Source organism: Vidua macroura, chromosome 19 (assembly GCF_024509145.1).
Source record: "Vidua macroura isolate BioBank_ID:100142 chromosome 19, ASM2450914v1, whole genome shotgun sequence".
In the NCBI taxonomy this organism is placed as follows: domain Eukaryota; kingdom Metazoa; phylum Chordata; class Aves; order Passeriformes; family Viduidae; genus Vidua; species Vidua macroura.
In genome coordinates this window covers 9,688,965-9,703,835 of record NC_071589.1, presented here as the reverse complement: position 1 = coordinate 9,703,835, position 14,871 = coordinate 9,688,965, and the positions used below count along the sequence as shown (strand labels likewise).

The window sequence follows — 14,871 nt, the reverse complement described above, 5'->3', positions numbered from 1 at the left end:
CGCCCATTGTCCCGGTCACGTGGCGCGGACGGACCGGCGCGCTGTCGCGCGGTCGCCCCGCCCCTTCTCCGCCGAGGCCACGCCCTCTTCCGCCGCCTCTCCCGCCTTCGCCGCCGTCTGTCGGGTTTTTGCGCCGCGGCCGTGACGTCACGCGGCTATCGCGTGCCCTCACCAGCTGACGTCACCAGCCGCCGGTCCGTGCCCCGGGGCCGCCTCCCGCTCTCGCTCCCGCCGCGCTTCCCGCCCCGCCCCGCGGATGCGCGGCCCTTCCGGGGCCGAGGTCCGCCCGCCCCGCCCCGCCCCGCCGCCGCCGCCTCGCTGCCGCCGCGGCTGCCCATGGAGGCCGCCGAGGCCGAGGTTCGGCTCCTCTTGCAGGAGGCTCGGGAGAGCATCGAGGCGGCGCGGAGCTACCGGCGGGAGCTGCAGCAGCGGCTGCGGGGGCTGCACCAGGCGCGGGAGCAGGTGGGGAAGCGGGACGGGACGAGACCGGGCTCTCCGGAGCTGCCCCGGGGTGCCCGGCAGCAGGGACCCCGCTGGGGTGGCGGCGGGCCCTGGCCGCTCCTCTCCCGGGGCACGGTGTTTGTCCATGGTTCCTGTCCGCCGGGAGAGCCGGGATGGGGCTCAGGTGTGGGGAGGGTGAGGAGGGGGAGCCCCGCCGGGCCGGGGCTGATGGGAGCCCTGGCACCGGCGTGTGGCCTCGGGGGTGCCGGAGATGGAGCGCGTGGGAATGGCAGCTGTGCGATGTGTCGGAGGAAAGGGATGCGAGCCGAAATCTCTTAATGAGCTGAGCTTCATTTTCCGGGACTATAGGGAGCTTTCTCAGGCAAGAATAAATATCTTAAAGGACTACGTTTCCCAAAGTAGCCGGGATGCTAAGTCTGATTCAATAGGGTGTGTTATGCCCATCTTTACATCAGATACCTGCCTGGGCAAGCTGCTCCCTGGTTTGGATGCTGTGCTGGAGGCTGCTGTCCCCATGCACCGCAGTGCCTGGGTCACGTACTCGTGGGTCAGGCAGGAGGGCTGCCAGCATTCCCGGTTAGCTGGTTTGTCTGGAGCCAGGGCAGAGCTCCCGTTGGGACTGTGACCCACCCGCCGGGAGATGCAGGAGCAGATAGGCAGGTGTGGGCAGGGAGAGGCACAGTGCAGGGCTGGCTCCTCTGCTCAGGCAGCTTCTCAGCGTATGGAGGTTTGCAGAATGGAAGCGATGCCTTGCTGTCTTTGATTGAGCTCTGCGAGGGGTAAATAAAAACCCAGACAAAGCCAAACTTAGGGAGTGTTTCCGTGGTGACCTGTTAGTTTTTCTGAGGCAGATCCCGTTAGTGCAGAAACCTGCTGTGAATCTACTGGGTGAGTGTCCTGCTCCCAGAGCATGCTCTGGTGATCACTGGACATTTAATTAGGCAGCATTGAAACCACAGACTGCTTAAAAAAATGAATTGTTCATGGCTGTCTTTCATCCAAACCTTGTCATCTCAAAGTGTTGCTTGGCAGTTCCAAGGGCAGTGAGAGGCAGCCCATGTGCCTTTGTGCAGTGAGGGTGTACTTAGCTCACCTTTCCTTTTGCTCTTGGGGGCAATTCCCCTGCTGTGTGCATGTTTCTGTTTTCTCTCTTTCCATCTTCGGGACCACTTGCTGTTTTGTGCACATCCAAGAGTTCCCTGTGTTCCCAAAGTGCTGAGTGTGCTAGGCTGGGGTTTGTATAGTGGCAGCTTTATTATTTGAGGACTGGTTGGCTGATGTGATAGGACTGGAGGGTTCACACTGCATCCTTTTCCTTTGGACCAATGGGACGTGATTTTCTGCAAACTTCACAGAGCTTTGTGTGTTCAGGGACTTGCATTTCCTCTTTTGCATGATGAGCAGTATCTAATTCTGTGGCTGAGCTGCTGAATTTCTGTCTGCCTGTAATGGAGGTAAAATGCTTGGACAAGTGAGCGTTCTGTCTTCCTTTGCCCCACCCCTTCACAAAGCTAAATACTTCCTTTTTTTTTCCTCATGCATTGAACTTACAAGAAAAGGGAAACAGAGCTGTGTGGCAGCTGCAGAGCTTCATGAATATTAGTTGAAGAGGAAATTTATTTTACCTAACCAGAGAACTTCCTGTGTTGGTTGTCTGTGCTTCTAAAGATCTAGAAATTATGTGTAAGGCCGTCAGCGTGTTGCAGCATTTCCTCGTGTGCGTGACTTAGAAAAGTTGTTCACAGGGAGATATTTACTTCTGATCTTTGCCTCTTTAGCTCAGGGATGTTCGAGTGTTTTCTTCCCTAAGAGCCAGATTCAGCAAGTTTGCAGAAATTTTAATGAGCACTTGTAGAACTTTCTGTGGTCAGGTTCTTCCGGAATCAACACAGACTTGCTGTTCACCCTGTCCGGTCCCCAAGGGTAGCTGTTTGAACAAAATTGAAAAGAAAGCAGTTTTATGAGGATTTAAAAAATCCAGTGAAGTGATAGCACTTGGAAAAGTGCTCCTAGATAGTCTTCTAAAAGTCTGATAGGTTTTTGTTTGCAAGGAGGATTACCAGAGGATGGCAGAGTGGTTTTTATGTAGGATTACAGCAGTGGGGTATTTTTGAGGGGCAGCAGGGAGGAGATCTACAGAGCATTTGGATTTTTCTGACAAGAAAAATTCCTTGATTGAAGCACCTATAATCCAAGTTATATTTTGCTTAGTTAATATGCTCTTCCCCTCGTCCAGGCTGGTTTCTTTGTCTCCCTCCCTGCTGTACATGTACTAAAAGTTACTTCACTAATTTCTTAACTGCCAGTGGTCCTTTTTTAAAGCAGACTCCACTTGCAGCTTTTCTATAGCAAGCGTAGATGAGATGCTTCAGAAAAATAAAAGATGTGCATGGCCTTTGCCTTTATCCTGAATCCTTCTTTCCTGTTACCTGAATTCAGATCAAAGATAGTGCAACATTGACCAGAGATGTGCTTGAGCAGCATTTTAGCGATTTGAAAGGGACCCTGAAGAAGCTGCTGGACGAGCGACTGATGTCCCTGCTGCAGGAAGTGGATGTCATAGAGCAAGAGAGCATCAAGCCCCTGGATGAGTGCCAGAAGCTGATAGAGCACGGAGTCAGCACAGCCGATGATCTGCTCCGGGAAGGTGAGGCAGGACCTGCTGCTGAGTCTTAGCTCTGTCTTCCAGTGAGGGTCTGTCAAAAGTCTGGAATATTCCCATTATTATCAGTGTGTTTGGCTCGTTATCTCAAACTAAATGTTAAGAATTGGGTAGATGTAGTGAAGAGCTGATCATGATCATCTCCTACAAATCTGTATTTCAACATTTTGCTCCAATCCTAGAGTGTACATATGTCAATGTAGCCTCTCCTAGAGGGCAGAAAGTACCCATTTGAGAATTATTTCACTGCAGAGACATTCTCTACCTCTCCAGGCTAGACAGAAAAGTATGTCAAGCTACTTTGAAATAAAATACATTGTGGGCACCACTATAGCAAAGTGTCTGTTTAAGTGAAGTAAATTATGTCTGTCTTGCTGAAATAGCAGCTGAAATAAACACATTGTCCTGCTGAGCATGATTATGTTTGCTGTTGGTGGGGAACATGAGGAATCAAATGGCCACTGTATGGGGAAAATTTCTCTAAAAAGAATGAGATGAGGCTGACAAAAATGGACATGGGGAATATTTCTGTAAGGGCCAGACTATACCCTGCTGATGCTAAATACCTCGGCAGAAAGGAATGTCACTCTTGCCTGTTTTCCCCAGGCTGGGGAACCTACTGGGAGCATGTCTGAGCCATGAGCATGCTGGCAGTTTCCTTGCATTGTTCTCATGTCTCAACTTTAACTTTCTTTCAGTATGAGCTCAGTTCTGGGAGCTAAAGCACATTGAGCTGTGTCCCAGGGGTGGGAAAGCTCCCAATTCCTCCTCAGCCCTGAGCTTTGTGCTGCTGGGGAGCTCAGTGCCTCCTGCTCACAGGAGCAGTGACCGTGTTTAAGGATTAATATGTTGGGGTTTTTTGTAGCACCACAGCTCTGGGACAGCTGGTATTCACCTTGTTTTTATTTTAACTCTCAGGTTACTGAATCAGCGTGGTGGCAGAAGTTTTTGGGTGAAATTCTGTGGGGTCCGATGAGAAGCTGACTCGCTGCAGTTCCCATTCCCCTGGGTGCTCTGAGCAGGAACATCACCCAGGGCTGTGGGCAAGATGAGCACAGGCTGCAGCAGGGGCAGAGAGGAGTTAAGCCTCTGTGGTTATTAAATCTCCTGCTGCCAATTATGACGTGTGCTTTCCTTCAGAGATTTGTAACGTGTGTAATCCTCCACTTGGAAAAGGACTGAGCTTGCTGAAGTTGTAAATTACCCTAAAGTCAGCAGACAGGAGCCTGGAGCATATGTCTCTGTAAGATGAAGTGTGGGATGCTACTTAATATGGAAAGCTTAGGAAAATACTTGTATTTATCTCCACACGCTAATGCATGGGTTAGATTATTTCCATCATCGTGACAATAGTACCATTTTGATTTTAGCAAACAGAACAACAATTGACATTATCCCTTGCTTTTAACTGCCTGCTTTTTTATTTTCTGATCAGTGAATGTGCTTCGATTTTTTTCTTCATTTAAAGCTGGTGGAGAAGGGGATTAATAATCCTGATTTTTTGTCATCTGACCCCAGTTCTGCTCCTGTCTGAGACCTGAGGCACATTATTGCATCTGTTATGGGTGTGTCTACAGGTAGCTTTGAGAGCTTCAAAAGTTGCTAGATAGGCTTTATATTGTTACCTGTAATTGTGTTTTCTAGCTAAGACTAGCAAAAGTGCTGAGAGTGTTTCACATTTAATTGGTTGTTCATGTCAGAACTGGTTATTCTTTGAAGCAAAGAATGCCTTCTGTGGATGTTGTCTCATTAGGAATACTTTTGCTGTTTGGTTGCAGGAGAGAGTGCAGTCGATGGAGATGTGGGACAACAGAATGAGAAACTTTGCAACTTTACAAAAAAAGCTTTACATATTCAGCTAGATAGGTAAGACACCAACATTCTGAGGTGGTCTGAGGCAGTGGCACATGTGCCCTTCTTTGTAGGGGATCTTTTCTCTTTGGAAACAAAAGCTTTCTGCTCCATTGCCTCAAAAAAATCATTTGAGGTGCTGCTGTCCTGTTTGTTTCACAGACTTTCTTTGGGGCTGGCACTCACAGAATGGAGGGGGTTTTCACCCTCCATATGTTCTGTGGAAATATAGGCTGTTTATTTGTGAAGGATGAAGCCACTCCCTGTAGAACAGCCTGTGTTTCAGAGTATTTGCTGACAAACAGTCTGGTTAGGGCTGAAACACAGTCTTTTCTGAGTCTTTTAAGTTTGGAGTGCACGTGCCAATTTCTGCAGCTGTCCTCTCTTTGCAAATCTGCACAGGTTCAAGTGTATGGATGAAATATGAATTTGTAGAAGCTGGCCCCTCTCATTACAGCAAACTTTCCTTTCTCAGCTTACCAGAAGTGCCCTCCTTGGTTGACGTGCCTTGTTTATCTGCCCAGCTGGATGACTGCCTCCTTACTATATTGAAAAATCAAATATTCAGACATGGAACTGTGGCATCCCGCCCACCTGTACAGCTGGAGGAATTTGTGGAAAAGCCTGGAGGTATTTTAGTCCGATGGTGTAAGGTAGGTAAAATACCCTGTGTGAAATTCCTTTAGACTTGAGTTTTTTCTAAAAAAGCCCAGACAATCCACTTTCTTTCTGAATTCTATACTACCTTCCAAGGACTAGTCCACTCCAGTGTGGAGTTAAAAACTTGAGAAGAGGTTTTTATGGTAATGGTGTCATTTAAAGACAAGGTAGTCCAGTGATGGTGTGTGGCTGGTGCTGGGGTTTGTGTCTGCCTGCAGTGACACTTGCTTTAGCAGACCCAGGAGGAGGCTGGACCTGCTCTGTTATGCTTTTACCCCTAAACACATTTGTGTTCCTAGGGAGATGCAGTGGGTAGAAAAAGAAAACATTATTATATTAGCAAGTCCAGTAGCCTTTCTCTTCAACACACAAAAACTATTTTTGAGTAAAACCACTGCTGTGGTCTGATGTGGTTTAGTTGTTGTTGGACAGCTGTATGCTCCTTGGCAGCATCAAACAAACCTTTGTTGTTCTAGCAACAGCCAGTCATTGTTGGCCACCCTTCAGTTGTAAAGGATGTGGACTCAGGTTATTAAACCATAGGCACTGCTGTCAGGTGGGGTCTGATTTTCTGTGCTGTACAGGAGTTACCTGAATTTGGTTGTGCCTGGGGGATAATGGGTTTTTTTGAGGGTGTGTGTGTGTGTAAATATCTTTTGACTCAGATATACCAAAGAACTGGAAATCATTCCCTGGAACAGTTTATGAAGGACAACATTAATTTTCCCTTGCTGTTAAAAACTGGCTCAGAATTTCTTCTGCAAAGTTGTTTTCAGCTTTTGGCTGAAGGATCTTTTTATATCTCTGCTAGAATGAACAGTCTTCTGTTAAATGTTTCTTCTTCTGTAGATATTTTCTAACTGTAATAAAATAATTCTGATACATCTGTTGTCATCATCTGTCAGACGCTGGTGTTGGTTCAGACACTGATGTTACTTTCTACAAGGCACATTTTCTGCTCTGAAATACCTTGTGAGTCTGATCACCTGCAGCGCTGTCCTGACACGTGCCCCTCCAGAGGGGAGAGGAGAAGCAGAGGGGTCCTTTCTGACACAGTGAATGTTTCTGCAGGTGGATGAAGATTTCGTACCCCAGGACTACCGGCTGCAGTACCGCAAGAGCGCTGCCAGCCCCTTTGAGGATGTGTACGTGGGCTCAGAGACAGAGTTCATGGTGCTGCACATCGACCCCAACGTGGATTACCAGTTCCGGGTGTGCGCCCGCGGGGACGGGCGGCAGGAGTGGAGCCCCTGGAGCGTGCCCCAGATCGGCCGCACCACGCTGGTCCCCCACGGTACTGCTCAGCCTCAGCTCCTGAGGGGATGGAGCTGTGCTGTGTGATGGGGTGTCCCTGGCTGTGGGGGCTCTGTGTGACATGCGATGAGCTGTCTCTCTGTCCTGCAATGCATTCTTGGCTTCTTTGGCTGAGGGACACTCAGTGAACCTTTCACAGGTGGCTCACTGCTTCCTTAGCCTTGGTAAGCACGTGAGCCAGAAGAAAAGCATTATTTTTTCTTCTCCCTCACCACAACAATAAGGATTTTTGATGACCTACAGCTCATAACAAGCTCTTATCTTGGAGAGAGGAAAACTTAAATTTTCCCTTCACTTACAATTTCTAAGCGCAGTGGGTAATGAAGGCTTTCCTTTTCTTACAATAGGACTTGGCAGGGATTGCAGCAAAGAGTGAACTCCTGGTGAACTCTGAGCTGGAAAATACTTTTTGTAATTGCAATTTATTTGAAAAACAAATCTCTCCATAAGAAAAAGGCAAAACCAAGACCCTGTTTTTAACATAGCTTAAGCTACATGAGGTGGACTGAGTAGACATTGGGACTGGCTTGATTTTGCACAGACAAGACCACGTTGAGGTTCACAATTTTCTTGCTTTTTTGTTTGTTTTCTTTGAAGAATGGACAACTGGTCTGGAGGGTTACAGCTTGAGCAGCCGAAGAAACATAGCACTTCGGAATGATTCTCAGTCGTGTGGTGTGCTCTACTCCAAAGCTCCTACTTATTTCTGTGGGCAAACATTAACATTCAGGCAAGTCCTTTTTGGGTGGTGTCTGGTGCATCCCCTGTGAGCTGTCACATCTGAGTCGTGTGTAAACCTGAGGCATGTTTGAGTTGTAAATCAGCTCAGCTCCAGTCAAGGTAGTGCCTCTGTGTGACATCTGACCTTCCTTTAGTTCTGCTTCCTGGCTTTGTAGGAAAACACCTGATGTTTTTGTAGGACCTGCACTTTTATAAAAGTGAACTCCTGAGGGATGGTAAAATACAGCTCATGCTGAGCAGATCTGTGGAATGTTGAACTTCCTGATGTTTTGTAGCAGCTGTTACTGGCTGAAGTCAGTGGAGCTTTGCCTCTAGTTCCTTTTAACCCTGGGTTAGGGGTGCTTTCCTTCCCAGACTATTCACTGTCTCTGAAGACTTTGAACATGAAAACACTTGATGTGCTGTTGGGATGACAGTCTGGCAACAATGCATTTAATATGTGAGATAATTAGTGCTAGTCAGACTACTGCTTGAAACTGGCATTAGAAGATCCAGAGTGGAGAAGGGATCTTGTGAATTTCAAGCTTTCCATTTGACACAGAATGATTAAAAACCTTGGCAGCTTTGCTGCCTGTCATCCTATCCCTGAGATGATGCTGTTTAACAGGGTATGAGGAATGTCCTTGTGGATATGTCAGTTGTGATTACAGACCTCAGAGACTCCGAAGCTTTGTTTAATCTTTTCCCTGGTTCAATAAAACTACTTGCTGTACAGCAGGCAGCCCCCACAGGCAATTGAAAAGGGCTCTTCATGATACTTTCATTACTTATTCCATGGTGTTTCATTTATCCCTTCCTGATCATGGATTATGTTACCTTTAGATGGTTGTAGTGTGAGGATGTATTCAGTTGCTCTGTTTGAGATGGATAAAAAGATCTAAAGCTTTCATTTGAAATCTGTTGCTAGGTTTAACTTCTTTTGGCTCAGCAATGCCTGGGAAATTAAAGGCAGAACCTTGAGGTTTCCCTTGGTTCTCTCTCATTCTCTCTCAGTCCAGTGCTTTTTATCATTTTTTTATTTGTAGCATATGAAAATGTTTTGCTTCACATTTTGGTTATGGACTTCTCTCCAAGAGGAGATTGTTTCAGGATGGCAGAGCTCGAACAAGCACATGTCCACAGGAACTATCGTGACACGAATCATGAGATTGAAGACAACCCCAAAAATTTGTTCTGTTCCTCTTCCAAGGTCCCAGAGTAGCTTCTTGTTTGGAAGTGTGAGAGATTTTCTTGGGCTGGGAGATGCAGTACTTGGTGCTTGACTTCCTCCAGCTGTTGGAACACAAGTTATTATTCTCCAGCAGCTCTGTGTTCTCTGTGTTCAGGACCCAGGCACTGCTTGTCAGTGAGCAGTGAAGTGTGAGCAGCTTGTCAGTGTCAGTGAAGCAGTGAGCAGTGATAAACACAGTGCTTTGTATCTATGTTTTAAAGATAAACTCTGGCAGTTGTGCCAGAGGTGAAGCATTTGGCCAAGCTGTAGGAAAACATCACTGCTTTAGGTCAAGTCTCCTGTTGCCTTGCAGCCTCCAGGGAGCGGCCCTTAGGGAAGGGAACATCTCTCCACAGTGACCTGCTCTTCAACTCTCTAAAGTTTTGTTTGCTGTGGGGAGCCACAATCCTTGTGGCCAGGCACACAGTGATTTGGGCTCACCCAGCAGATGCCCTGTGGTGGTCACACTTTGTCAGGAACCCAGCACAACTGCTGTCAGCTGAGGCCGAGGCAGCGCCTGTGGTGCCCCATGGATGGACCTCTCTGTGCTCTGAGGCACATGGAAACTGGTGGGGGTTCACCAGGTTCAGTGTCTGGGCTGCAGTGGCAGAGACAAGGCTTTGTTGTGCACCAAAATGAATTTGAAATCTCCTTTAGGGTTGCTTTGGGAAGACATGGTGGATCCCTTCCAAAGCAAAAGCTTCTTGGAGATTCAAGTAATCTTTTTCCCTTTGCCTTACAGTGCAAGGCTATTGCTGTCTTAGTGGCATTCCCAGGGGACTGAAAAGCCTAATAGAGTGCAAAAGTAAAACATGGTTCCAATTTTATCTTTGCCTCTAAAAAGTTAACCCATTGTGTGCCAGTCCACTGCCCCCTTTAATTGCTGTTTCTTGAAAGTTTCGCTGAAGTTTTCCTTTGCCAACAGCCACAGATCAGTCTGTTCTCTCAAGCTGCAATGAAAATAACAACTGCTTTACTTTCTAGAAAAGACCATCTATATTTCCTGAGTCACTCAGGCTCTCTGTAAAGTAGGATTTAGCACCTTTGAGAGGTGGCAGTACATGAGAAAGGACTCAAGTCCAGAACAGCCCTTCATTGTACAAACTGTGCAGCCTCACTCCTCTGCTTGGGCCCACGGGGAACTGAGTCCCTGGTCATTTGCACAACTTGTTTGCGTTTTCTTCAGAGATTCTTTCCCCAGACTAAAACTCTAAATACAGCTGAGCAGAGGCCAGACATGTAAATGCTCTTCTAGGTATTGCTTGGTTTGCACCAGGCTGATTTATTACAAAAACCCAAACCAAATACAACCCCAAAGCAACACCCCATCCTCATCCTATTACAGCAGGATATGCCAGGGTCCAAAAAACCTATTTTAGTCATGTCTGTTAAATCCCTGATGAAGCTACAGCTGTCTTGCCATAATACATGATGCTGACCAGTAGTGTGATATAGCTGATGGTCCAGCTGAGCATATTGTATGCTTCAGACAACTGGAAATCATTTTGAAAGGTCACTTCTAAGCTGTGATAGTGGAGAGTTGTATTAAATAGCACTGGAAGTTTGCAGGAAGCAAAGGTTTGCTTCACATTTTGTGCAGATTAATAGAGTATTGCTCTGTGGAGCTCTTGGGAAAGCTGGTAGGAATTTTGTCATTCACCAGGGATCTCCCCAAAAGTTTGGATGAATTTGTTGAGAGCCCTGGAGCACAGTACAGGGGTCTGGAGTGTCTGTCTGGATTTCATGGTATGTTTTGATTTAAAGCTTCAGGTTTTGACTTAACATTTTGGTTGTTAGGATTGAGACCGTGGGACAGCCAGACCGCCGGGACAGCCTGGGCGTGTGCGTGGAGCAGCGGAACGGCGACGACTCCCTGCAGCGGGACAAGGCCGTGTGCATCAGCACAAATGGTGAGTCTGAACCACAGAATTCACAGATCACCTTAAAGATCATCGAGTCCAACCCAGCCCCAACACCTCAACTAAACCCTGGCACCCAGTACCACATCCAGTCTTTTTTTAAACACATCCAGGGATGGTGACTCCGCCACCTCCCCGGGCAGCCATTCCAGAACTTCACCACCCTTTCTGTAAAAAACCTTTTTCCTGATATCCAGCCTAAATTTCCCTTGATGCAGCTTAAGGCTGTGTCCTCTGGTTCTGTCAGTTGCTGCCTGGTGAAAGAGACCGACCCCACCTGACTACAGCCAACTTCCAGGGAGCTGTAGAGAGTGATATGGTCACCCCTGAGTCCTTTTCTCCAGGCTGAACCCCCCCCCAGCTTCCTCAGCCGTTCCTCACAGGGTTTGTGTTCCAAGCCCCTCACCAGCCTCGTTGCCTCCTCTGGATGTGTTTGAGCATCTCAACGTCCTTCCCAAATTTGAGGGGCCAGAACTGGATACAGCATTCGAGGTGTGGCCTCACCAGTGCTGAGTACAGGGGAAGGATGCCCTCCCTGATCCTGCTGGCCACACTGTTCCTGATACAGGCAGGAATTTTCCTTTGCAAAACCCACAGCCCCTGGCTTTTTAGATCCCTGCATTACATATGAGCAACTTTCATGTACGTGCTGCTCATGCAGTTAAAAATCCTTGGTGAAATCACAGATCTCCTCTTCCTGCTCGCAGTTACTGCAGCCTGTTCCCTGTGACAAGACAAATGTAGCAGGGTTACTTCCCTATTTGCCTGCAAAAAATAGAGAGATGTGGTCTTGCCTGTTAGTATGTAGAGAAAATGAGAAATATTGTTAGATCTGCTGACTGTTTCAGGGGCAGTATTTGTAAATGGAAAAGAGATGACAAACCAGTTGCCTGCTGTTACTTCTGGCTCGACTGTGACATTTGACATGGAAGTTGTGCAGTTGGGACCCTGCAGCAACGAGGGAGGAAACTTCAAGCTTCGAGTAACCATCAGCTCTAACAACAGAGAAGTGGTCTTTGACTGGGTACTTGATCAGTGCTGTGGCTCTTTGTATTTTGGATGTTCATTTTCATACCCAGGCTGGAAGGTTTTGGTCTTCTAGCAGTGAGTAAAGGGATTTTTTTGTTCTTGCTGTAAAGTGTAATGTTAAAAGCTGAATTTCCAGCTGTTTGACAACAATCTGGTAAAAAAAAAACCTGTCTTTATAGTACTTGAACTCCACTATATTGTACTTCATACTGGATTCATTTAAACAATAGTTGTGAAACATGGGATTTGTTACTCCAGAAAAAGCTAGAAACAAGCATTTGTGTAGGCAAATTAATTTAAGCAGTCCATCAGACCTTTCCTTTTTTTCCTCTACACTTGATTTTTGTCAGTATTTCATTGTACTCGTCTCAGGGTACGCACATTGTGTAGAATTAACTTTGCTTAAAGCTGCTGCTCTGTGAAATAAGTGTTTTAGGGGTGGTAATGGACCAAAGTTGTATTTATACCACTCAGAGCACAGTATTTAGAGCAGTGAGGTCCTGCTATGCATCCTTGTGCACGATGCTGCCTTGGGAGTCTGCGTGGGCAGCGAGCCTGCCCGCGGCAGCCGCCTCCTCCGCGCACGGTACTGTTCATCCCTCTGCAGCAGGGAGGTCTGAGCCAGCCTGGGGCTCAGTGGGAGCCAGCCTGTTACTGTCTCACTTAAGTGCCTTATTTCCATACTTGAGCTGTTTTCTGTGTTGTCACTTGGAATATGTTTTCTATAGTAGCTGCATGGTGATGCTTATGTTGACCATGCACGGCTGCCTCAAGCAGACCAACAGCCAGAGCAGGATGTGATCCTGAGCCTCTCTGAATGTCTTCCCTGGTCACAATTCACACATAGCCTGTGTCAGAGCAAGTCTCAGTGATTTGGTACCTGAGCTCACCCTGTGGATTGGCAGCTGTGATTCCTCAGAGCCCTCCTAACACTCAGAGACAACCTTCTCTTACTGTCTGACAACACAAGTGCTGTTGTGATGTGCAGGATTCCTGGCAATCCCCAATTCTGCCTGGGTACACTGGGCAGTCAGTGCAGGCACTGCAGACAGACTGCAGCTGCTGCTGGAGCTCCACCTGGAGTAAGGGGGATGGGCTTTGGGTGGGCTTCAGGCAGGCCCTGCCTGCACAGATTTAACCTGGGGCAGTCATAATTGAAGAGATGGTGGCAATTAAGCTGTCTCCTCCATAGAGTAGGATGGAATAAATAATAGTGTGAATTAATTAAATGACTTGGAATTCAGAAGTTATGTAAAGTTACACATTTTTCCTCTAAGGAGCAACTAAGATGGATAGGCTCAGTCTCAAAGAGAGCCTATTCCTGGTCAAAATATTGCAATGCTACTGGATTTAAGGAATATTTGAAAGTAACACTCACTGACAGGCTTCTTACCTCAAGTTCAATTAAAATTAAATATATTTTATCATGTTAGAGTAGCACTATTTTTATAAAGCCTAGACAATCATACTGCCTTTCCTTCAGTGGCAATGTGCTAGATTAGCCCTCTATGCTACCATAATAAGCTTAAAGCATAAAAGCTTATTTTACAATTAACTAACATCACCCATACTCACACTGTCAGTACAAAAAGATCAGCCATCCTGCCTGAATTTTTGCCCAGGCAGCTGTAGCAGGGGTACAAGAATTTCAGACAAGGAGAATGGCTTGTTGGTATTTATACTTACAGGAGAAAAAAATGTGTGCGGATTTAGATAAGTGCAAAGAACCTGCACAAGGCAGAGTTAGGTTGGAATTGGCTGGAAGACATTAAGTGAGGAAGACTGAGCTGCTGCAGGTCAGATCATCCACTGTTAGCCACAAAAGGCCTGCAGTACTCTTAGCTTCTCAAGCTTCACTAGTTCAGTGTTAGGGAAAAAAAGAATACTGTCATATCCTGTGCTTTCAATGTTACTTCAATTCTCCTGTGAAGAGTGTTTTCAGTACTTTTACAAAAAGGTTCTGTAGATGAAAGTGTCAGTCCTGCTCAGAGGGTCAGGCAGGCACTCCAGATAGCAGCTGACTTAAATCTTGCTCCATGTAGTAGTGCTGGCAGTTCTACTTACACACTTCAGGTATCAGGTACTAGTTCTAACTTAGTACTTCTACCATATGGAAACTAAAATTGTGAATATCCACACTTCTGAGGTACCAATGGGTCAGGTACCTTTTCATCTGCTTTTGGAGGGGCTGGTCAGACTGTAGATTCTGCAGGATATTTACTTACATATTAGAAAATAAAGCTTAAACCTTGAATTCAGGTACTTCCAGAGGTGGCAATGCTGTGTCAGGTTGTTCAGAATATACCTAAAAGCAGCTGAAGATGACTGTGAAGGGCCATGAGAGGCCCCTACTGCTGCCCTGGAGAGCTGGGGAGGCCAAGAGAAGTTTTTCTGCCTTAAGGCTTTAGCTGTGTGTTGAACAAGGACAGTTTGCCAATGCTTCTTTTGTTGTTATTTGTGGTGGTTTTGTTTTTTATTTGAACTTGGCGCAAGCCTCGCTGTCCAAATTGCAAATGAGGTACTTTCAGCCACCTCTTGGAGCTGCACCTTGTGAACAGAGGAGGAGTGAAGTCTCAGGGTAAGAGACCAGAGCACTAAAGGAACAAAGGATGCAAAGAAGCGGAAGAGACTTGAACTAAAAGGTGGAAATTCTGTTCTTCCGCAGCAGAGGTCAGCTGGATGGAAAACTTGACACTTCCTTTACAATTTGCACCTCTAGCTCTTGGAGCCCTGCAAGCAACAGAGTGTTAATGGCTTATGAAACCCAATCCTGAAAGTTGTTTTCCTAAGCTAGTACATTAACTTACCTCAACTAAGACTTATGTGTCAAGAGAAATTTGAAATTTTTTAAATAAAAGTTTTATCCCTCAACTGTGTATGGTCTAGAAAATTATTTATTGAGGCATAAAGCTGAGCACCACAGCATTCTAACAAGATAAGAAAATGTTTTCTAAAGCATTGTAGCCATCTTTAAGAACTTTTCCCCATTTATTTTTCCCATTTAATCTTCTGTCCCTCAGAAG

The 14,871-nt window shown here is 46.5% G+C and overlaps 1 protein-coding gene across 1 annotated transcript; it reads left to right on the top strand.

Annotated features, from left to right (window-relative positions):
* Positions 1 to 314: 314 nt before the first annotated feature.
* CRLF3 (cytokine receptor like factor 3) lies at positions 315 to 14,719 on the top strand. Its single transcript, XM_053994840.1, has 8 exons — positions 315 to 462; positions 2,902 to 3,109; positions 4,903 to 4,990; positions 5,451 to 5,628; positions 6,707 to 6,929; positions 7,547 to 7,679; positions 10,698 to 10,810; positions 11,668 to 14,719. Exons 1-8 carry the CDS (start codon positions 337 to 339, stop codon positions 11,919 to 11,921), a joined length of 1,323 nt encoding a protein of 440 aa, XP_053850815.1. The 5' UTR covers positions 315 to 336; the 3' UTR covers positions 11,922 to 14,719.
* The last annotated feature ends 152 nt before the right edge of the window (positions 14,720 to 14,871 follow it).

Excerpts from the sequence above, each read along its gene's own strand:
- CRLF3 (XM_053994840.1), top strand. The coding sequence starts at position 337 with ATGGAGGCCGCCGAGGCCGAGGTTCGGCTCCTCTTGCAGGAGGCTCGG. Across the intron at positions 5,629-6,706 it reads TTTTAGTCCGATGGTGTAAG|GTGGATGAAGATTTCGTACC; the intron begins GTAGGTAAAATA and ends ATGTTTCTGCAG. Across the intron at positions 7,680-10,697 it reads GGGCAAACATTAACATTCAG|GATTGAGACCGTGGGACAGC; the intron begins GCAAGTCCTTTT and ends TTTGGTTGTTAG.